Source organism: Ciconia boyciana, chromosome 8, assembly GCF_034638445.1.
Source record: "Ciconia boyciana chromosome 8, ASM3463844v1, whole genome shotgun sequence".
NCBI lineage: Eukaryota > Metazoa > Chordata > Aves > Ciconiiformes > Ciconiidae > Ciconia > Ciconia boyciana.
In genome coordinates, this window is record NC_132941.1 from 45,677,475 (window position 1) to 45,700,394 (window position 22,920).

Sequence of the window (22,920 nt, forward strand, 5' to 3'; positions counted from 1 at the left end):
ATTCCCTTCAGATAGAAGCTCATTCATTTAAGCATTACCAAATTTTTTCCTCAAGGCACTTCATTAGATACCACAACTGTTTCCTGCAGCAGAACCACACACAGAGAGCATAATCTACCAAAATCACAAGGTTAACACAAAACTTGATGGCTGCACTGCAAAGTTAAAAGCAAACTACAATAGAAGCTCTAAAGCTTCTCACTAAGTACACACAAACAAATAAACAAAAGGAACTTACATAAAACAAATCTTGTCACAACAAACAGCAGCCACTTCCTTCACAACTGCCCCTTTACTCCAGATCCCTCAAGAGACCACACTGATTCTGCTACTGCCCCTTTTATCCAGAAATCACTTCCAGTGCAGCTTTGCTTCCTCCAGCTATTTGTCAATCAGTCAATCAGGTGAAGCTAACGAGTTCAGCCATACCAGTCCAGGTGTCTAATTAAACCCAGTTGTGCTGAAAGAGCCAAATCAATGGAATTAATACAACTCATTATGCTGGGAATCCTCTGGTTACTTTTAAAACTTGTTATGCCTATGCTTCAATTCAGTAAATCATTGGATCCCTACAGCCCCTGATGCAGCCACAGGGATCTGTGCTAGTTTTCCTGGCTGGTTTTGAGATGCAGCCTCACATACGGTGTTTGCAACAGTCTAATTGCATGAAGACCTAGACACCTACGGCAAGATGTGTATTGAAAGAAATGTCCTCATTTTAGTGTTGCAGAAACAACCCTGCTGTTTGTGTCCGATTCCAGCTGCATTAGAGGCAGGCATGCATATGGTGAAAGAAAACCGGAACTTTTGCTTTCTTTGCCTCCCCCGATCCTTAGCATCACTGTTGTTGCTGTAGGGAAGAGAGCCATGAGTGACAATCATCCTGTTACTTTCACTTCTGGACTGAGACAATGCACAGCTCATCTCACTTTTGCTGCCAAAAAGGTGCTATCTGGTCATGGTGATCTGCCTCTATCCCCTAGGCCTGGCTTTGCTTCAGCAACTGAGAGATACAAAACTACAGCTAGTCCCTGCAGGTCCCTACCCCTATGGACAAAATAATGTGTCTCATATAAAATAATTGAAATTATAATAAATCAGTCTGAGAACAGTGGACTCTCCACACCACTGCACTGTATGAATGGCCTGTTCCATACCTGGGGGCGATCTCCTTGCAGCAGGTCAGCGGAACAATAGTGCCCTGCTGCCTGGCCTAGCATGTGCCCTTTCCCCACTGTTCCTTGATGGCCTGCCAGTTCTGGAGGTGCAGCTTTCTGGGGGTCAGGCTCTTCCACTGACACAAATGCTGATGTGGAGTAACTGGTGTATCTACTGGAGTTTTTTCAGATTTGCACCAGCACAATGGAGACCAAGATGCCAATGTACGTCAGTGCACAAAACAAGCCTTTGTAAGACTTTTTGAGGTGCCATCTTCTGATCGGTGATCGGAACAGGTTAGAGTGTCCGTTGGCACCTGGGGTGCTCACATTTACATCACCTTCCTTTGTGCTGACCATTGTTTGCTGACTGTATATAAATACACACTACTCCTCATTATGAAGTGTGAGCAGCCCATGCAAGTATGGTAAGTCAGCAGCTTGTATTGTGTGTGTGTGTATGTACACTGGTAGTGGTTTTTAATCTGAGTTTATTGGGAGTAGTAGGACTCATCCTCAATTCTGTGCAAATTAGTCTGTAGACCTTTGAAAAAAACATCTAATTTTAAAGAAAGATTCTTGTTTCTTTTCTAGAAATTCTTGCTGATCTTTTGCTTGATCCTTCTCTTCTCAAGGACTCTGTGTGATGCTCGCTGTTACTTTAGACCAGCCAGCAAATATGGTAAGAATGCCAAATACATAGACGTCCCTGAAGCATTAATTCAGAGATTCAAAGCCTTATTTTCTTGGAAATGTTGGAATAGTATAACACATTCTTTGTTGAGGAATGATCCAAACAGCTGCATACTCAGGAATCAACCCACCTGGAGGCATCTCTGGACACACAGAGAGAGACGCTATCCTGTTCAACAGTTACCCTCTGGGCTGATGTATAGCTGAAGTCCTTGCCCATGTGGCAAAAAACATACTTTTAAGGAGCATTGACTAACCTGAGTGGGATTCCTGACACTAAAATCAAAGCAAAGACAACACAACTGGTGTTTAAATTCACTTTAGCAGAGCAAGTTGAAGTTTAATAAGAACTGGGGAAAAGGGAAGGAGGAGAAATTAAAGTTTAGACCTGTATGTTGCATATGAGAAAGGGCAGAAAGATCCTACCATAGCCATAAACTAAGGCATTTCTCAGGTCCATTGCAATAGCAGAATAGTACTTCTCTGGCATGTGGTTGCTACGACTTTATCATGCCTTATCATCCACTCAAGCACACTTCAGGAGCAAAGACATGGTATCCTTTCTGCAGAGCACTAGGTCAGATTCTTCCCTGGTGTGACTCAATGGAAATCAGTGCTTTGATTGCTAGCCCACAAACATAAGACTGTACTCTATGTCTGTTGATACATGTTCATACTGGTCTACTGACTATCGTTTTCTGGTGTGTGCATGCAGGGTGCCTTTCAAACAGAAACCTCTATGTTTTTGGTGCGGTGTGGAAGACTGAAGATTGTTACCAATGCAAGTGTAAGATGACTGCAATGATTTGCTGCAGCTTGTAAGTTCCCCCAAATTATTGTTTGCTTATTCAGGAACTCGTTGAAATGTTCAGACTTAAAAAACCTAATTGAAAGCGTGCCTTGGAGTTTCATACTCGCATGAGCAAAATTCCTCTTCCTGTTTCCCAGTTAGCTCTAATCATGACCAAGCAGAATAATCTGGTAATCACCTAGACTTCTTTGGGAAGAAACAAAATGAAACACAATTAGGGTCTTTCAAGCACACAGCTCTTCCTCATCACCTAGTCGTGCTTTTGATTCTGACACTAACTGGGTGTATGATTCCCTTTAACCTCAGTTTTCTTTCTCCTTCTGTTCAGTGGCTTGTCACTAGATACCTAAACACCCCACAACACACATACATGTGGGCTTCTGCAGGTCTGCATCAGACCAGTGGCCTGCCTGCAAGCATCTAATCAGGCCAGAGCTGCTCCACATCCTTCCCATACTGCCAAGAGCCCACCCTTCCTGCTTATCAAAACAGGACACATGCCCCGCTCTGATAATTTGCTTTCTAAATCTTGTTGTGTGTTCCTGCTTCATGGATGGCAGGTGACACATCAAGGGGAGTTGTGTCTTCCTGAATATAATGGTGTGAATGATTATCTTCCCAGAAGGCTGGGAAATTTCTTCTTGAGGTGAGGGAGGCAGAGTCCCCTAAAGGGTCTGTGAGGAAGGATACAACCCAGGGATCCCTTGGTGGGGAATATTCCTGGCTGTGCTCAGCCAGAGGAGGGAGGGAGTTGGCCTGTGTTGAGAAGAGGGTCAGCTGGGAGGTACTCATGCTGGGGTAATTCAGCACGCTTAAAATGGTTCGTGTCAAGAAAGTCTTAGTTTAAATGGGGAAGACAGAATTAATTCCCATTTTGTCTCTGTGCTGGAATTTATACCAATCCCTAACTGAATGGCCAGTGAGAACTGCATTTAAACCAGAACAAACATTGGGAAATCACTTCATCTGTTAACAGGCATGATCAGGACTCTGTATTCCTCCTATGATAATCCATAGCGCTTGTATTAATGGAATCCATGAACCAAATCGATCCATGAGGTAGCTTGCTCCAGGATGACTGTTGCTCAGTAAGCATCCTTATCTCAATCCGTGCCTTGGCTGCTGATTTTCTCTTTGCCTTTCTCAATGACAGGGTTTTAATCCCCAAGAACTATGACAAGGTGAACTGTGTTGGCCTATTCCACAAGAAAAGCTGTTCCATCCGAGTGGTGAAGAAGACTAATCCTGACATAAGCTGCAAAGTCTACAATGGAGTTGGTTAAGACCACACGATGTGTTTCTCCTCCTCTGCACCTGCCCTAGAAGTTGAACATGCTCTGGATCTCTCCTTTAGAGGAAAGCAGCAAAGCACCATGGTTTCAGGAGGAATGGGTTCGCCTCATGCCTTTTACAGCTCTAATTGTGCCACATCTGTCTCATTTCTGACACTAGGGGGTTTGTCTTATAACATACATATTTGTAACCAAGCTTTACCACAGAAAACTTTGTGACTTTTTTCCTGTTGGGATCCAGATTTAAATAAATTTTCACATACATCAAATCACTGCTTTTCCTTCTAAGTAGTCACTGATTGGTCTTGTTGAAAACAGAAGAATTAATGGTGTCTGTAAAGGTTTGTAAATCTAATTACTGATTTGGAAATAATCTAGCTCTTAGAGTAACAGGTATTATATAAATTGTTGCCAAACGGATTCATTATGCTATTACACTCATTGACATCCCCCCAAGGACATGTATACTAGAAGAACAGGATGAAACAAAGCAGAAAACAGCCCTTTGAAAGCCTCCCCCCACCCTGGTGCCTTGTGTAGGTCAATACATTAGTGCAGATGCATAAGGAACATATACTCCAGGAGATGACTGGTATATTGCAAAAAAAGCAAGCCCATGCCTGAGAGTCCAACCTACTGCAAAGAAATGCCATATAAATAGCTCTGTAGCCTTCCATACCGGGGTAGAATTTCCTGCAATAATCTTGTTTGGATCAAAGTCCACTGACAAACAACCCCATGAAAGCTGTTTGTACAGAAAACCTAGACTATAAAACATGTTTAGCCAGCAGACTTCAGGCACTACACTGTGCCTGGTACAAAGTCCATGAAAGTGCTTTGTATGAGAAATATCCTATAAAACATATTTAGACAATATTAAGAGCAATTATAACAAGAGCGCTGTACAGCTTAAAAGGTCCAGATAAATCATTTGAGTGTGTTCAGTTTATTCAACACTGACATCATAGGTGTTTTCTTCATCTGCCTTTCCTCTACCTTGCTGAAGTGTATTACAATGAAACATTTCAGCTGATGGAAAAAATGTCTTTTTAATATCTGTTGTGGAAAACCAGTCACATGTTCTATTTTAAAGTGCAGTGCTGAGAGTATACGAGTCGAAAACCTGCACATACTAAGGAAAACAGCTTACTAATGGTTAGAAGAAAACCTATCCATGGCTCCAGGTAGTACCAGAAAGTCATTAAGGTGATTCCAGGAAGCAGGTAAAATGAGAAATGCAGTTGTATCTTCTTAAATCTTTGGTCCTCAGGATTGGTTAGAACTGCTTAGTAGCAGCTACCTTTGATGATATCCCCCTGTGCCTTCTTGGGAGTAATGGAGTGGACATCTCTGGAGCTGGCTATGGCCCTTCCAACCTGCCAGTAGGAGACACTGGATGGGCACTCACTTTTCTACCTGCTGAGGGTGGACAAGAGGATTTCACCCAGCTATATATGTATATAAATATATGTATAAGGAGCATATGCATATATATATATAAGGGATCGTGCTATCAGCTTCCTATATACTAGATGCATTTATAAGGGCCTGCCTAGGGGGCCCGGAGTAACAGGGCTTTCCTGAAGGCTTGAACATCATTTAAGCAGTTAAAAAAAAAACCCTGGGAAGATATATCGGTTTCACTAGCTCCCCCCCATGGAAGGAGGGATACGAACAAATTGGAGAAGGCTGAAAATGGTTGAAGTATCCATTCAGCTTCAGAGAGAGGTAGAGATTCTGACAAAACAAAGCCAAAGCAAACTGTGCAATATACCTACAAGGATACCATGTAGACCCGCTAAGCTTAACATACACATGGACTATGTACTGTTCCATGTTACATTTTCTCTGTATGCTTTTGTCATCGAGTACCTAGTACTATTCTTTGTGGACACTGCCCGCTGTTTAACACTGCCAGAGAGAGCAGGACTCCAGATGCTGGACCACAATTAGATTTGCTAAATGTACTGTAGGAGAATTGGCCTCTGAAATTCCATGCTCAGAGGAAAGAAAGAGACAGAGCTTCATATATCAGTGAAGGCTGATATGGCTGAAGATCTGACACAAGAGCACTGGAGGAGACCATCAAAGCATCCAGAGTGCAGTTGGAATCCCACTGCTGTGACAATCCTGTCACTCCCAAGGAAATGCTTAATTGCACCCAATGAATGTTTCTTGGTAGAGGCCTTGCTGTCACCATAACCACTTGCAGAAAGGAGTTATTTGGCCAGCGCAGAGAGGACTATTTCCCCATGCATCTGTACCCCCTTGAAACAGGCTGTTTCCATAGAGTCCACTGTCTTATGTAATAAACTGCAGACAAAATTGGACAGTTCTCCAGTGCCTTCCTGTAACAGGAGCATGAGCTGTGGACAGAGAATGGGAGCAAGCCTTCTCACTGCTCTGTGGGTAGTAGGAGAGCCCCATGCCAGCTACAGTTTCTTTACTCCATTCCCTATAAACAGCAAACAGGGGCTGGTCCTGCAAACCTACTGATATGAACAGAAACAGCCAGTCTGACCAGCACATGACTAGCAATAGCTGGCACTACAGTACTTCCATGTCGCTTCCCAGCAGCAAGTGTCCTGCATATAGAGGAATTTCCACCCTTATGCACCCTCATACAAGTACAGCTTGTGCATTTTGCAAAAGCTTTAATGGGTCAGGATTCTCACAGAGACTCCACAGATACATGTTCAATAGTCCCCATTGTATAGTGAAATTAAACATGGCCAGATTCAAACCAGCCAGCTCAGGTACCAGCATCCCTTTCAGCAAGGTGCTGAACCAAGCCTACAAGACCCACCTGAATGAGGAAACAGGCATCTGCATCTTTATCTTGCTGCTGTTGTTCTCACTCCAAGCTAGCTCCAGTATTGCCCCCTCTATGCTGCAGTCCGGACAGCTACTGCATGGCAGCCCCAGCCCCACCACATCTCTTGGCTTACACTCAGTGGCTGCTGTGCGCATGTAAGTCCCAGCTACACGAACTAGTGCAGGGTTGGAATGACCCAAGTGCTGCTCCCACATTAGCTTATTAATAGTGAGCATTTTCACCCTGCAGTTTGGACATGATGTGGAAAGAATATGCATGTAACAGGATTCTAATGCAGCCTCATTCACCTCATCGAAAAATGGCCAGAACCTTGATAGAGCAGTTCATCCTAAAAATCTGTCAAGACGAAAGTCCCAGATGCCATAGCAAAATATTGGTGGTTAGGTCATTTCCTGATCCCTGGGCAGCAGAGCCCTGAGCAGTCTTTCAGAAACAGGGCTGCAGCTGTTCTCAGTTGACTTTAAGAAGAGACCAGATGCTAATTTGCTAGTTCGCAGGCTCTGCCTGAAGGTTTGAATTGAGACAATAAAAGTGACACAGCATATCTTTAAATGTTTGGAAGGTGCGGAGCTAAGGCTGGCTGAGGAATGCTGCAAGCTGAGAGGGACGAGAAGAACAGCTTCACAAATAAAACATATTCCCCAGTAAAAGGACTGTCTGTTTCCTGGTGTTTTTCCTCCCCTTTCTTTAATGCTTTGAACAGCAGAACAAATAAACATATGATAAATAAATTAAGGAAGAAACAGAAGTGAACAGGCCAGCTAAATAAATCATTTCATCTTTTCTGGTTCCAGTAAGATAGGAAGCTTCTACTTCCTAAGGAGCTGGCAAGAGGCTCAAGATCTGTGTGGGCTGATGCCTTCGCAGCTGGAGCACAGACTTCATGTCCCCTTCCCTAACCAGGTCAGAAAGGCCATCTCCTTCTGAGGTGTCTGGGTAAAAGGGAAATGCTGGGATATGGGGTGTTGGTTCAAACTAGCTTGTAAATAAAGCTCCTGAAAAGAAGGCTGGGAAAAATAAGTAATACAAAATAAGAAGCAACTCAGGGATGCCCTGAAGAAAGAATCAGTAACTATGGACAACTCTCCAGCTTACACCGTTCATTACATAGATTCCAGTTTTATGTTTCTCAGCATCATAAGACATGAGAAATGCCAAAATACCCTAGAAAAACCTTAAATATTCCTGCTTCTGCTTTGATTATTTCTCTAATGATGAAAGATGTCAGCGAAGCACTTGAAGTAGATGGGCACACCTGTAATAGCTGGTACCAGTAAAAATGAAACAAAGAATACAGTACAAATGAAAAACTATTTTCACAGTTAGTTTAGTTGATAAGAGCTTGTACTTATTTTGATATTGAAATGTTTAATTTCTGTTGACATACTACATGCCTACAAATGAAAACACGTATTTGCTACAACTACTTATCACACCTTTAGAAGGGCCCCAGAATAGCATTAGCCACTGGACTAGTTAAGTAGTTGACCACAGCTTAAAACCCACTTTAAGTAGAAACCGAAATTAGGTTATTCGGACATAGCCCTGTTTGTGTATTTTCCCAATGCAAGGGGAAAATTTGCAACTCTGATTTCTGCCTTGGTTTCTCATGAGAAAGACCTGGGAAAAATCAATGAAAACTGGCACTTCTGCAAATCCTTCTTTTCTGAGTTCTTTGAGTGAGTAACAGTGTACCTCTTCCCCTTTCACAATTTAAGAATTTGCAGCCTGGATCCTTCTAAAATAAAATTTCAATATCAGTCTGTGATGGAATGGAAAAATTGAGAAAGCTGATACTGGCAACATTTTCATATGTATGAGGCAAAATTCCCTTTGAGCCCTACAGAAATCTTGCCCCAGCAAGGAGAACAGGGTTAGGCTCTGTTCATGTGTTTTGTCCCTTTGCTTCAGTGTGCTTCCATACAAGCACAGACTTGCATGCAGCATGGGTGCATGCCGTGCTTCATATAGCTTCGTAGCTCTTTCCTGAAGTTGCTATTCCTCTCCAGTATCTATAGAATTTCTATATTTATATAACAGCAGAGGGAGCCAGAACTTCAAAGTCAGACCATAACCATAAAGCAGAATTCATTGGCTAAGCTGAAGGGAGGGAAGGCGGGGGGGACAGAGAGGGAGAGAGATGACATCCGACTTACCTACAGAAACAGTGAGAAGAACTTCTCTTCTGGATCACTAGGACACAGAAGACCTTACTTTGCTGCTACAACATTCCTTCGTTCTTCCAAGACAGAAATGTACAGCAACAGCAGTAATTTTCTCAAACAGTAACAGGTAAGAATTTTCTAAATTATCTATTACAGACTGATAAGAGCTCAGATCTCTTAATTAAAGTTATTACTTTTGATTGTAAAAATTTATTCAACTTTCACTTGAGTGACTGACAGCTGATGCCATCATTGCTAATTCCCTTTCTGTTCAAATCTTCCTGTGGTTTGAATAATGACTGATTTCTAATCAGAAAATGTTAAGTAAGGATTCACCTGAAATTTAACCTTAAATGCAAGGCGAGAGTTGTATATCAGAAACTTCTAAGGGAGAGTTACTGAGTAGTTGCTACATTAATATAATTTAAAGAAACAAGTTTTACAAGAATATGAGAATATGGATTACAAAGTTCAGATATGATTCTTCATTAATTTAACTATTAGGGTGAACAGGAGATAATGAAAAGCATTCAATTAGCATTTAAATTCTAAAATCGATCCATTGATATTGACACGGATGTGAAATTTAAATTCAAGAGAAGCCATGGATTGAAAGGCTTTGTGCATATTGGATCCCTAAAAGCAAAGAGTTCTTGCACCGTCCTTCAGTTCCACGAAAGTGTTGTAGATTTCTTTATGGTTTTAGAACAATACAGAAACAAGGGCAGAAATATTAAGTGAACCTGATCCAAAGTCCAGTATAATCAACATGCTCTGAATCCAGTCACGAGGCAAGGAAAAACAGTAATAAATACTTTGTTCTCTTTGTATGCTTTTTAAGCTCTTGTCCATCTCTGTCAAGAGAGAGACTTGTGTGCTCCTCTAGACCTGTACAGCACCAAGCACAAAAGGACCTATTCTTAATTAGTTTTTTAATACCACTATAATAAACATTAATATAATGGTAATAATATAGCAAGAAGGGTTATAAAAATATCATTTTTTTTCTCTTGGGTACAGGACAAGTCACAGTGGCCTTTACTCTTAAGGAATCAGGGGTTAACTACCATTCTCCAGTCCACTGACCTGCTAGTCACATTTTACCTTTGCGAGCTGGCTCCGTGTCTTTGGTAAGGTTGTTATGAATTTAACCAGAAAATAAAAAGCTAGAGTAGGTGCTTTTGTAAAACTTCCCTGATTTCTGCAGGATCAGAGAAGGTTAACTCGTAATATAAGTTCATACCCCCTAAAAGGTTTCCTTCTGAAAACAGATGTGAGAGGGGGGAAAAATATCCACTTTCCTGGGAATTTATACTATCTCCCAATGTTATAGACTTGTAACATATTAATACACACAACTTTTGCTATACCCTAATTATACAGGTTTTAGAAAATTTTAACATATATAACTTTTTCAATGACCTAAGATAGTTGCTCACAATATTTTTGCAACACAGAGTAAAACAAAGATGAAGAGTCCACCATTAAATTTAATTGCACCAAATCCTTTATGGATTTAACATTGCTGTGGGGTGTCTGTGCATACTCAGTGGCAGGTTTCCTCTTCTAGTTAAGTGCTGCCTTCCTGGGAACCTGTAAAGATAACCAACTGATTTTCAACCTTTCTCCAAGATGTAAGGTTAAACTGAGATAACGTCACTGCCAACAAAAAGGGGATACCACTGTTAGTCAGTCACTACCACCTCAATTAATATCTGCAATATGAATTTCAGAGTTCTGTTAAACCTTCCCACTGCTCATTTGTTTCTAGTTTATAAGAGGCAGACAACAGCTGCTCTGCTCCAGATAATTTACTCTTTAAATAATACAATCACTTCATGTCTTTAGGAATTGCTTCTCTCAGGAAGACTCATGGACTGAAAGCAGCAAACATGGCTTGAGCAAACGGTTACGTTCTGAGCTAGATAAGCAACTGCTTCTGAGTACCAGATAATGAAGCCAAACATTGCAGACATTTTTTTCGTCAGCTTATGTCTGATGTGGAAATGGATCCACACTTTCCATCACAAATATGGAGACTGTTTTTTGATTACAGGGAGGGGATGATCATGATCAGCTTTGCAAGAATGACCCACCTTCTCCGGTTAGCACATAGAGCACAGCATCAGTAGCAGTCCCTTGCTTTATCCTGCCTCCAGGAATACAGTTTTTATAGCGGTTTTCATGGGATGTCTTCAAACCCAGAGGTCTCTCAAAAGAGCAGTCATGCATTAACTGCTTGGGGCCACTTATTGTCTAGCAGTCTCCTTGGAACCCACTGAAGGTTTCATTTTCCTCCCTGACCCATCTCTGCAGAATTCCCTTTCCTTTGAGGAACTTTTCGAGGAAACACAGGGTAGCCCTCCAGGGCAAGGCTTTCAAGCTGACTAGTGATAGTTGGTTTCCTTTTTTTGAGACAACCTGAGTGTCATTTGTTAGTTTAGAAGGTCATGTTTTTCAGCAAGACAAACCCTTCAGACCTTACCTGCTCTTCTTCCTTGCTTCCAACACAGACAGCAGTGATGAATGTCTATAAAAGACGTAAGTGGGGAATTTAACTTACACTAAGATTCAATTTAAAGCTCCTTCTCTTTTTCCTTCTGTATCCTGTTAATATGCTGCAGACTTTTGTGACACTCATTTTTTAGAGAAACTATCTCACGCTGCATCAACTAGAGAAGAAAACCCTTGCTTTTTGAGCATGTTAGCCTTGTTACTGACCTCTTTCCTGAAGTTCATTAAGGGTTCTGAACAGGATTACTCTTTCCTCTTTAAAAACAAACAAGCAAACAAAAACAACCCAACTTTTCCCCCCACTCCCTCTGCAAACTGATTTAGGAGGCATGCTTCTTACTCCTATAAGCCAAGTAAGTATTGCTTCATTTTCTGAGACAAAAGTTGGTTTTTTTAGCCCATAAAGTTTTCGCTATATTTTACTGGGTAACTGACAAACTTTTGATACAGTGAGGGGGCTAGCATCCTTTTTCCCACTGCATTGGTGATTCAGTATATTAGCTAACATTTGATTCAAATGTCTAAACAGAGAATTACTGGCTCTTAATTTAGACCAAACTGAATGGCAGTCAAACGCTTTGAGATAACACAGCATTTGGCAGTGACTGACCTTGAGAATCTGCCATCCAAGGATACCATAATAGGATATGTAAGCGTAAGGTCACTGCAACATTTATTTTTCTATTTTTCTAAGAACTGCTTTTTACAGTATGGTTGCTGGAATAAGAGATAAGGAAAGCTATGGACCTAGGTGATCTAGGCTCTGCGTTTTCCCAAGTATCAGGTTGGCAGGCAGTTTTAAGTACTGCATAGTGCACCACAAGTTCCCTTGAGACACGGAACAACTCATATTTCACCTCCCTCTCTCAGTCCCCTTACCTGTGATAAGAGGGTGACAATTCCTTATTTACCTCTGGGCAGTACCAGGAGAATGAATGCCCAGGAAGTGCTTGACAGTCACCTTGTGGGAGACACCACGGAATGCAAGGTGTTAAAAGAGAGAGAGCTCCTAACCCAACAAAGTGCATTGCAGAGCCTTCAGAGATGCTCTCTGTCCCCACCATGTTTGCCATCTGCGACAAATGCACTGCCATACTTTGCCCTTGGCATTCCTCTTGGAAGTGTGCCTCTTAAATCTGTGGGATCTGGCTTCTGCTTTTCAGGTGGCTCCACTACTTTCTTTTTTTGCTTCAACATCATTATTAATTTTCCACACTGATGCCTCAGCACATCCAAAAGTGTCTGCGACCCTTGAGAGGGCTTACTCTGTGGGGCACAGATGTTTGTAATAACTCAGCACACATTTTTCAAGCAAGAAAAGAGAACCATGTGTTTGTTGTTGAGGATACCGTGGCTAAGGACACTAGGCTGGGACTGTAGTATAAAGCTCATGTGTTCATTTACAACAGAGTCTGTTTCTCCTGTCCAAATGCCAAGACTGAGCTCCTTTGCCTGGTACCATATAATATTGCAGGCTGCTGATCCCTTTGCTCTGTTTCATGTGCAGTATCTCCACTGGGCAGCAACCATTTAAAGCTAAGGGGGTGGTTGATAGTTTTTCATTCCATATCCATGTTCATGCTGAAAGAGACTCTTCCCTGCACCAACCCTCCCCATATGTGACTGTGCAATCCATACATCACATTGCCTCTTATTTTAGTTCCAGAAAATAAATCAATCTGTTCACACAGAATAACAACACAAAAGTAAGTGAACAGAAACAGTCATACCTATGTCCACAATTTGGAAAATTTCCTTTGCCCTCTTTAGTGAAGATTTAAACTACTGAGGAAATGAGAGAACATGAGGAAGAAAAGGTTACTATTTTTTACTCGTGTGACTGTCTTAATTGTCTCAGACAATAGGTACAGATAGTTGACAGATGGATATAGATAGATACAGATAGATAAATCAACAGATCTAGCAAAGCAACAAAATAATTGACTGTACTAATTTTTTATAATCGAGCAGAACAACAATCCCAAAACACCTTTTTATTTACTGTACACTATTGCTTTTGTTAGTTCCTGAGAGGCAACATCTCGAGAAGCATACAATACAATTCCTAAGGAGAAAGACAAGGCAAACAAAAAAATGTGTCATGGTGGACACTTTTTTGTGCAGTACTGGTTACCTTTATGCATGCAGTTGCTCAGCAGGAAATGCTACTCAAAGTAATAAGCTTACTATACCATTTTATTTATGTATTCATATCTTGACCACTTGTTTTTCTGAAGCACAAAAGTTTTTCACAACCCCACAAACTTGTTTGAGTGGCATTTTATTGCTGAGGAAAGGGTCATGCAATGGGTAAATAGTGTCTTTCCCGGAGTATTTATTTACTTTTCACTTTACAGGCCTTTGTACAGCATGTAACTGCCTCTGGCCTGAGGAGAACTCCCAGCAGAGTCAGATTTTTTTCTTTGATTCCTGAACATAAAAGATTTGGACTCCAGAGCCAGGATTGTAAAGCAGGGTCTGCTATGGCAGATGACAACAGCCTCCCAGGAGCCGTCTGGTAGAGTCCAGGCAGTCCTATGGCTGAGATTTCCAGAAGTGTGCAGCCCCAATTAACTCCATGGGTTCAGCTCCCTAAGACCCCATAGAAAATCCCAGCTCAGGGCTTGCAGCAGTGGTTAAGAAGCAGACCTTCTACTGTGAAGAAACAGTATCCAGGAGATAGCACATACTATTACAACGGTTGAATTCTCTTGGTTAAAAAAAAGCAAAATTATGCTGAGGGAGAATCAATAAGAAGTTTCTCATAAGGAATTAAGAGAGGTTGACAAAATCACTCACTCTTAAAGCCAAAATCAGGAGACTGGACTATATTTCTGATAAAACCTGTGATGGCCACATTGGCCACCCAGAGGGAGACATCAATGCCTCATGGGCACAAGAGTTCATCCAAGACGGGGAAGCAGGGAATTTGGACTACAGTTCCCATGACCTATCATCACAGCTGTGTAGAAGCTGAAAAATGTTGAAATGATTTTGAATTATTTTAGACTTTTCCAAAGTTGTCCCATGTTATCCCTCCTGAGGATATGAGCCTGAATTTTTGCATGGTGATTGTCTCAAGCAAATGTGCGTTCTGGCTGCAATCACACATGCATTTCACAGATTAACTCACATAAGGTATTTTAGTGTTGGCTTTATGCACCTAATATGCCTTACTTTTCACATTGATGTTTAGCTCAATTGAAGGTAAATGCAACCCCACAATGTGTTTTCTGCTCAGTTTTGGATCAGAACCTTGTAAAACCAGAATTACCCACAATTACTTGTAAAACCAGAATTACACACAATTAAAGACAGTCATTCAATAGAGGTGCACAAACTTCCATACCATGACTTAGTAAAGGGTTACATTTTATGACCTAATCAACTATATAAAAGGGAGCTGCAGAATATACACAGAATCTTTGGCATTTGCTTCCCTGTCTCGCTGCCCTCCCTACACTTTTGAATAATTTCTTGTAGCATAAATAAGCAATCTTTTTTCCTTTCCTTTGCAGATATACCCAGATCTTCCACAGCCAAACAGAACAGATAAAACCTTTTTTAGGCTGGCTCCAGAAGACCCAGATTCTGTTTGACTATCACCTTTTTGGATAAATATTTTGGGTTTCAGGATGAATAAGACAAGGGCTGTTAATGATGGTTTTCCTTTCCTGAACAGTAAGAACTGGAGCTCAAACCGAAGCTTCCCCATGCATATTTCTAATCAATGCAGGAACATCACTGACCTTACTGTCTTTCTGGCCACCTCTTACAGCTTGGAGACTGTCCTAGGCATTGTGGGAAACATCTGTCTGATTGCTGTCATTGCCAGGCAGAAGGAAAAGGCCAATGTCACCAACATCCTAATTTCCAACTTAATAATTTCAGACTTGTTTATGTGTCTTGTCTGTCTGCCTTTCACTGTTGTTTACACCATGATGGACTACTGGATATTTGGGGAAGTCATGTGCAAAATGACCTCTTTCACTCAGTGCACATCTGTGACAGTGTCAATTCTTTCCCTTGTCCTTATTGCTCTGGAAAGACACCAGCTCATCATAAACCCGACTGGCTGGAGGCCAAGTATCTCCCAAGCCTATCTAGGAATTGGAGTAGTTTGGACTTTAGCATGTCTCATGTCCCTGCCCTTTTTGACCACATCCATCTTGTCTAATGATTTGTATGAGCAGCTCTCACACATCATGAATTTTTCCACTGACAAGGTCATATGCATCGACTCGTGGCCTTCTGAGCAACACAGACTTATCTACACCACCACTTTACTGCTCTTGCAATATTGCATCCCACTGTTCTTCATTATACTTTGCTACCTGCGTATCTACTTACGTCTACAGAAGAGAAAGGACATGTTTGAGAAGAGCGAATATGGCAACCGAGCAGTCCAGCTGAGAAGGATAAATATTTTATTAGCATCCATGGTTGCTGCTTTTGCTGTTTGCTGGCTACCACTGCATGTTTTCAACACCATTGTGGACTGGAATTACAAAATCATTTCGCCTTGTCACCACAATCTGATCTTCTCATTGTGCCACCTGGTAGCTATGGCTTCCACCTGTGTCAACCCTGTTATCTACGGTTTCCTAAATAGCAACTTCAAAAAAGAAGTGAAGTCATTGATTCTGAGCTGCCAGCATAATTCAGTAACTGCATCAATGGAAGAATATGATAATTTGCCTTTATCTACCATGCAGACTGAAATCTCTAAGGGCTCACTGATGTTGAACTGCAGACATAATTCTATCTAGCTAGTAGAAAACATTTCAAAGGGGTGCACTGACACCACACACCAATTATTACCTGTAGGTATAAAAAACAACTGGTGATGCCATAGCTGGAATGTGAACAGGAACCCCTTACTGCCTGATTTTTGGAAGAATAGGCAAGGGAAGGTTGTAAATGTATACAGTAGCTCCTATGGTACACAAGTTGTTCATGTCATTGAGATGGTACAGACATTGAGGAGACCGGGCTGATGTACATGTGGCTGCTCTAACTGATCAGTAACTAAGCTGTGGCTGCACATAGATGGACATGGGGTTCATCAGCTAAGCTCACATCTCTACCATGGCTGCGGTAGAAACCAGACTTCCAGTTTCAGCACTGCAGGCTGCCAAAAGTTGCATTGGAGAAGACTCTCTCAGTTTTTCAGTATTAGTAAGGTTTTTATGCACGGCTGACACACCAGTGGAACAGAGGTATGCAAATATATAAATTTTTGTGCTTTACCAACTGTCACAGCCCATTAAGTAACAGTAATCTTTCAGCAGATCTAGTTCACATCAAACAACTGGATGTTTGTTTCAAACTTCCCTCTGTGTCATATAAGCTTGGGAATAGCCATTGCCTCTGCAAGTAGGGACATGGAACAATGACCCTGATATGTAAAGAAGACAGTTACTTATTGAGGGATGGTGGCAAATGAAAAGGTTACTCAATAGATTAAATTCTTAAAACACATTGAGATGATGCTGAGCTCTATTTTTAAGCAAATGAAAAACAGTTGTAGATCTACATGGAAACAAGTCTGGTTGACTTTGCAATTCCTGCTGCTGTCAGTCACAAAGCTCTGTGATGCTAAAACTGCATGCCATGATGGTACAAGGCAGCTGGATTACTGGAGTTGTTCCAGGTCTTGGTAGCAAGATGTCACTTCTGCTTCAGCCGCTCCTTGGTATTTTAATTGCAAAGTATCTCATTCAGAAGGTCAGAAAGGGCATGAAAACACGTTTGTAGAAACCATGTCTTTTCAGAGTGGGTATGCTCCCAAAGAAACAAGCATATGCATGGAGGCTTTCAATTTCCTGTTAAAATAAAACCAGATGCCAGATACCAGTTCCACTTGCTGGCATCAGCAACAGAGATGGAGCTGAAATTCCAACTGATCAGTAGAAGGTCAACGAAAATACACAAGTGGAATCCAGGTCATGTCAAAGCCAAGCTACATGTCAATAGGTAGTATTGTCAATTGCTCTATTAAAGTGAGGGTCATACTTTTTCACATCTGTAGTATTTTTAGTCTTTGTCTACAAAACCTACAAACCATAAATTCATTTTAACCTCCGGAGCCAGATATATTGCTCAGTGACTACTGAGAAACCAAGAAGTAGGTATGTCCAAGAAGCCTGTACTGAGGAACAGATTTTTAAAAAGGCAGCAAGTGTAAAAAGGAGACCAACCAGGTCAATGCTAAAGAAATATGGAAGCATATTCTGTCCTGAGTTGTTAAACTAACCTTAGCAGAAGAGTGGACTAGGTGACCACCTGAGGTAATTTCCAACTTGACTTATGCTATGATAAGCAGTTGTTACTCATTGTAATCCGTGGGTTTGCATTGAGTTGAAGCTATCCAATGCATAGTTATGCAGACAGCTAGAAATCCCTTAGCTGGAAGCTCTCTGGTTAAACAAATTGGTAAGTAGTTAGGTGAGGAAAAAATTCTTTCCATGTTGTGGTCTGACAGGCAATATGGATGATGGACAGAGTATCTGAAGACAAGAGCAAAACCTTATGCTATAAGGTAGCAAGAGCTATCAACAAGTATGAGATCATATCCTCAGCTGGCAGAAATGGGAGTTCCTTGCCATGAGCTGGGTGCACAGAAATGGGTGGCAAAACTTCAAGTTTGGACTTGAATTCTTGTGTGCAGAGTCTTAAGGCAGAAGCTGTTTTGATGCAGCCACCCTTCTAATTCTGGGCAGAACCTGTATATCTCAGCAAGAGAGTTCAGGTGCAATTACCTTTTGGATCTTCCTCAATTATCTGACAAGACATTTTTGCTTCTTTCAAATGGACTTCTGCTTTCTTTTTTCTTTGTTACTTGCTACAGTACGATGAGAAGTTGTTTCTCTTGATTTGTTTGTATGCAATGTCATTTCTAGACTGGACATGGAGTCTGTTAGAAACACAGAACAAGAGGACTCTCATTTTTATGTTATATGCAGCTTGAAATTTGCTACTGTAGCTGAAACCAGAGCTGATACAACCATGTGATGCTGAGTAGTACAAAATGCAGTAACTCCTCCTCATCAGCTTGTTTTATACCAAAACTGTGTTGTAGTATTTGAGGGCTTAAATACTGCTTAAGCTTTGTAGTGTTTTTGTATTTAGGATCAATTTCATCCAATTAGCCTTGAGTAATTCTGCCTGTTTCCTGCACTTGTTATAATTCCAACTTTTCATTAACTAAGATGTGTGTCAAGCTATCATAAGAATACTCTGCTAAACAGAAACATAAAAGATTATCTGATTTATGATCTTAAGTATACAACTTTCCAAACACCAGTGTCTTAAATGGAAACACAATTACCTTTAGAATTTGTACTTCCATGAGCGTGTCTTTGTCGCCAGTTCTAAGTGAAAACTTTTTGATAGAGCACTTACAGTGTCTCAGAGACCTGCCACTAGAGCTATGGATTTGCATTGTGCATCAGGTCCCAGTCCTTCCTGCAAAGGGTAGAAATATCAGCAGGGTCTGACTCTTTGTTTAACTGTAATTCATGTGGCCACTTGTATCCATGATCACAAGTAAATACGTAAAGCAAGCAGATCCAACTTTACAGTAACCCAGGCAGACACAAACGGATGTATATTCCTCTAGTGATTAAGGGAAGTGTCAAGTTTGGAGTCAAGTACTGTTTATTGCTAACAGACTTTGGACTGGATAAACTAAAGGATTTAAACACTAAAAGCCACCAAACTGCACCCATACATCTAACTGCAAAAATGCAGATCCTCAAAATTCCCAACCAGCTGCTGCCTATCCATCTACTTACATACCATCCTGAGGTACATGTTTTTTCAACCTCTAAAATTCCTTAGGTAACTAAATAAACTTTAGAGTAAACACAGAAAAAAAAAATATATCTAAGTTCCAAAGGACTAAATATCTATGCCATGTATAAACCCTTTCTTTATTTACACACTAGGCATCCTGCTGGCCCAAATAGCCGTAACAGGAAAGGTGCCTTTATCACCACTTCTTCATTCTGTGTGGACATCAAGGCTTATGCAGCTGTGCACAAATGCAGTAGAGGATATTATATGCTAGTTTTTAAGAACTGCTCTAGCAACTGTTCCCTTTGAAGGCAAAGGCACAAGGCTGGATGCAGTTATGCCTGCATAGTTGAAAGAGCTATTTTATTTGTCACTTTGAGGCTTTAATGCAACCAAGGGGGACTATGTCTCTTTGGTCTCCGCAGAGGGTAACAGAACAGAAATAGCTTACATGCATCTTATCCATGTGTAAATAACAAATAAGGTTCATATCTAAGAAGGATCAAGCATTTTTGTGTTCATTGTATACAGTGATATGCTTTGAATATGCTGTTTACAAAGTTCTGCTACTGAATTACAAAGGCAATGTTGGGGAAATACGCAGGAGTTGTGCAAATCGTGAGTTCATACAATTCTAAGACTTTACCCTGCTTTTTTTTTTTTTTAAAGCTTATTATAATCTTGCCTCTTGTGACATGTTGTAAGAAGATAGTAAGGTTTTCAGAGCAAGAAAACAACTTATTGCTGTGATATAAGTGGCATGCTATGGGGAGTCTAATAATAACAAATAAAATAATATTGCCTGTGTTACTTCACTTCTCTGTACCTGCTTCTGTAAAATGGCATAATACTATTCATAAGTATATAACATTTAGTTCTCAACTAGTGTTTATCAAGAGAAAACAAGTTATACTGTATAATAAGAGCCATTAATATATGAAGGATTAATAGCTTGATGCATTATTCTTAAGGACAGACAATGGTGCAGCACAGCCAACCAAGGAGGAGACGTCAGGCTAAGTATCAAGAATTCAACACGGGACATTGGAATACTCAGCTCATCTTCACAGACTTCCCAGATTGCAAAGGCAACTGGGTCCTACGTGACATGCTGTCCTGAACCCCGCCCAGAACCCCAATCAGAAAGTAACCAAGACTGCTGAGATGAAAACCAATGTGGGACGTTTATCAAAATTCTACTGAAACTTAGAAATGCTTTGACTGGGTTAAAAGAATTGGTAAATTTCTCTGACCTGGGTTACCTGCCTCAACAGAAAGTAAACCAAGGTACTAGAGGTGACCATAAATTGTGTTATAACCAGGTTATGTTTGTTACATTTACACACACAAGGAAAGAGTGCAATAGCAGTATCTGCTGCCTGCCTGGAATCTTGTTGTATGGCATAAATGTGATGTAATCTTCATCAGTGGTTGGTAATGATGTTGTGACAGCAGTCAGGGCCTGCACTGTAGGTTTGCTATTTGCAAATGCAATGCACACACCCATATAAAGCGTGACAGTCTAACAGAATTTATTGCAAACTAAGATGTCACATTTTAAGGACCTCTTAAGGGATTCTTTTACTTTGACCTGTGTGTCTTCTCACAAGGTCACCTGATGTTTCATTACAGGCCATTCTCTTCAAATTTCTAATTCATGAAATATTGGCCTGATTTTCAGGCCAGTATTGATTTCAATGAAAATTGTTGTTGCTTAGTGCCATGGATAATCTGGGTTTATATTTTATGAGCATCAACATCACATAGCTTTTACGACCTTCCCTAACTTTCGCAGTTTGCTTTACAAAGGCAATTCTTCGAACTCAGGAAGTCATAAGTAGAATAAGCCTGAGATTTATACTTTGTATAATGCCTTTTCCTGCCAGACAGTGCTCATTAGGCCTCAGTCAGAATTGTTTTGTTGTCCTTCCAATATATGCCTAGTAAACATGAAGCCCAGTAGCAGTGCAGAGATTATATGATGGAAATCTGGGATGAAATTGAATTCCAGAGATTTTTTTAGAACTTAAATTGATGAGACTCTACCATCCATTTATTAAAAATGCTCAGTTAAATAGTGCTATAGTATTCATCCCACATGATAGAAAATACTTTGTTCAATAGCAACTATAATACAGATTACGACCCATAATACTAAAAAAAGGTAGTCATGGTCCACAAAATATAGCACTGCACATTTTTTCTACCTATTGGCAAAATATGATGGGTCATGTTAGACATGGTGACATAATAAAAAGAATATGAATAAGTATTTTTTGTAGAATATCACAAATGCAAATACAGCATCAATATGCAACCTCTGGCAGTAGAAAGATAGGTTTTGTCAATCAAAAGCTATGATGACATCCAGAACATGCAACGTGCACTTTAACTCTTACAAATAGGGCAAAGTTTTGTCCTTAAAGTCCCAGGTAAAAATTTCTGTCCTTTGACTATAATAATTTTAGCTCATAAATTACTGTGTCCCTTATACAGAGTATAGGAATACAAAGCCTTCCTGTCAGTAGCTAGTGGGCAAATACTACTTCATCATTCATAAATATTTGTCTTGATTCTATTTTATTACAGGGTGACTGCATGTAGAATGCACTTATCCTGTGCCGTGCTTGTAGTAAGACAATGAGCATGATTCATCTACTTGATAGGCTGACTTAATGACTAAAAGTAATTACATGTATCAAGTATATCTTTCATTTCAAGACAGATTGTAGAAAAGTTCCTGGTGTCCTAAAGGCCAATGCAGCCACTTTCTGAAACACACTGCATTCCCAGCAGAGACACAGCTGAAAAATACTGGAAAATTCTAGTCTCCTCAGCATGTGTATTAAACTCACAGGAATTAACACAGTCAAGCAGAGAGTTTTGTTTAAACTAATGGCAAATACACAGGCTGCTTCAGGAGCATAATGTGCATATATCCCCTGGGCCGGTGTTTTGGGAAGGCTCACAGGATTCAGACAACAGAAGCTGGCTGGCACCTTGGTTAAGATTTTTAAAGCTGATGAAATCATCTAACAACACCAGTTCCATTTAAAAGTCAGTGTGTACCTAACTCCATTCATCAGAAATACAGCTACACTGTCACAAATTGTAGTGTCCTTTGATAATAACCCACGCTTCCACAAGCCACCACAGAAGTCTCACATGGCACATGACACAATGCACACAGGCATGCACAAGCTCACACCAAGCAAGCTAATCTTCACCAGCAGACCAAAAGGTCCACTATTAAACCTACAAACTGCTAATATAGTTCTTATCCCTCAGAAATAGTCTATGAAACATGGTTCTTAATGGCATGAATATATTCCCCATGCATTGCAAGGGAAAGCTTAATGGCAGTGTAGTTGCATTCTGCGTCTGGGTGAGTTGCTGACAGACAGCCACACAGAGGAGTCCTAAATAAGGAGTATCTTACTATCTGCGGGAAGGAAGCAGGGAATTATTTGGTTGAAACAAAAGGAAGTGTTCTACTTGTACTCAGAGCAACAGGCAATACATTTGCAAACAAAACTCTGATCCAGCACATGCTCAATTCTTTGCACTGCAAAACAAATATATTCCAGATTTGCAAAGGTTAAGCTTTAAGTGAGGACAATATGAGGCTTTATGCTTCAAAACATTTTCACTGATC

At 40.6% G+C, this 22,920-nt stretch overlaps 1 protein-coding gene across 1 annotated transcript; it reads left to right on the forward strand.

The window, feature by feature from the left end:
• The first annotated feature begins 15,103 nt into the window (after window positions 1-15,103).
• On the forward strand, window positions 15,104-16,237 carry NPY4R2 (neuropeptide Y receptor Y4-2). The gene has a single exon (XM_072871194.1). The coding sequence runs from the start codon at window positions 15,104-15,106 to the stop codon at window positions 16,235-16,237; it is 1,134 nt and encodes a 377-aa protein (XP_072727295.1).
• The last annotated feature ends 6,683 nt before the right edge of the window (window positions 16,238-22,920 follow it).

Coding starts and splice junctions, on each gene's coding strand:
- NPY4R2 (XM_072871194.1), top strand. CDS start 15,104: ATGAATAAGACAAGGGCTGTTAATGATGGTTTTCCTTTCCTGAACAGT.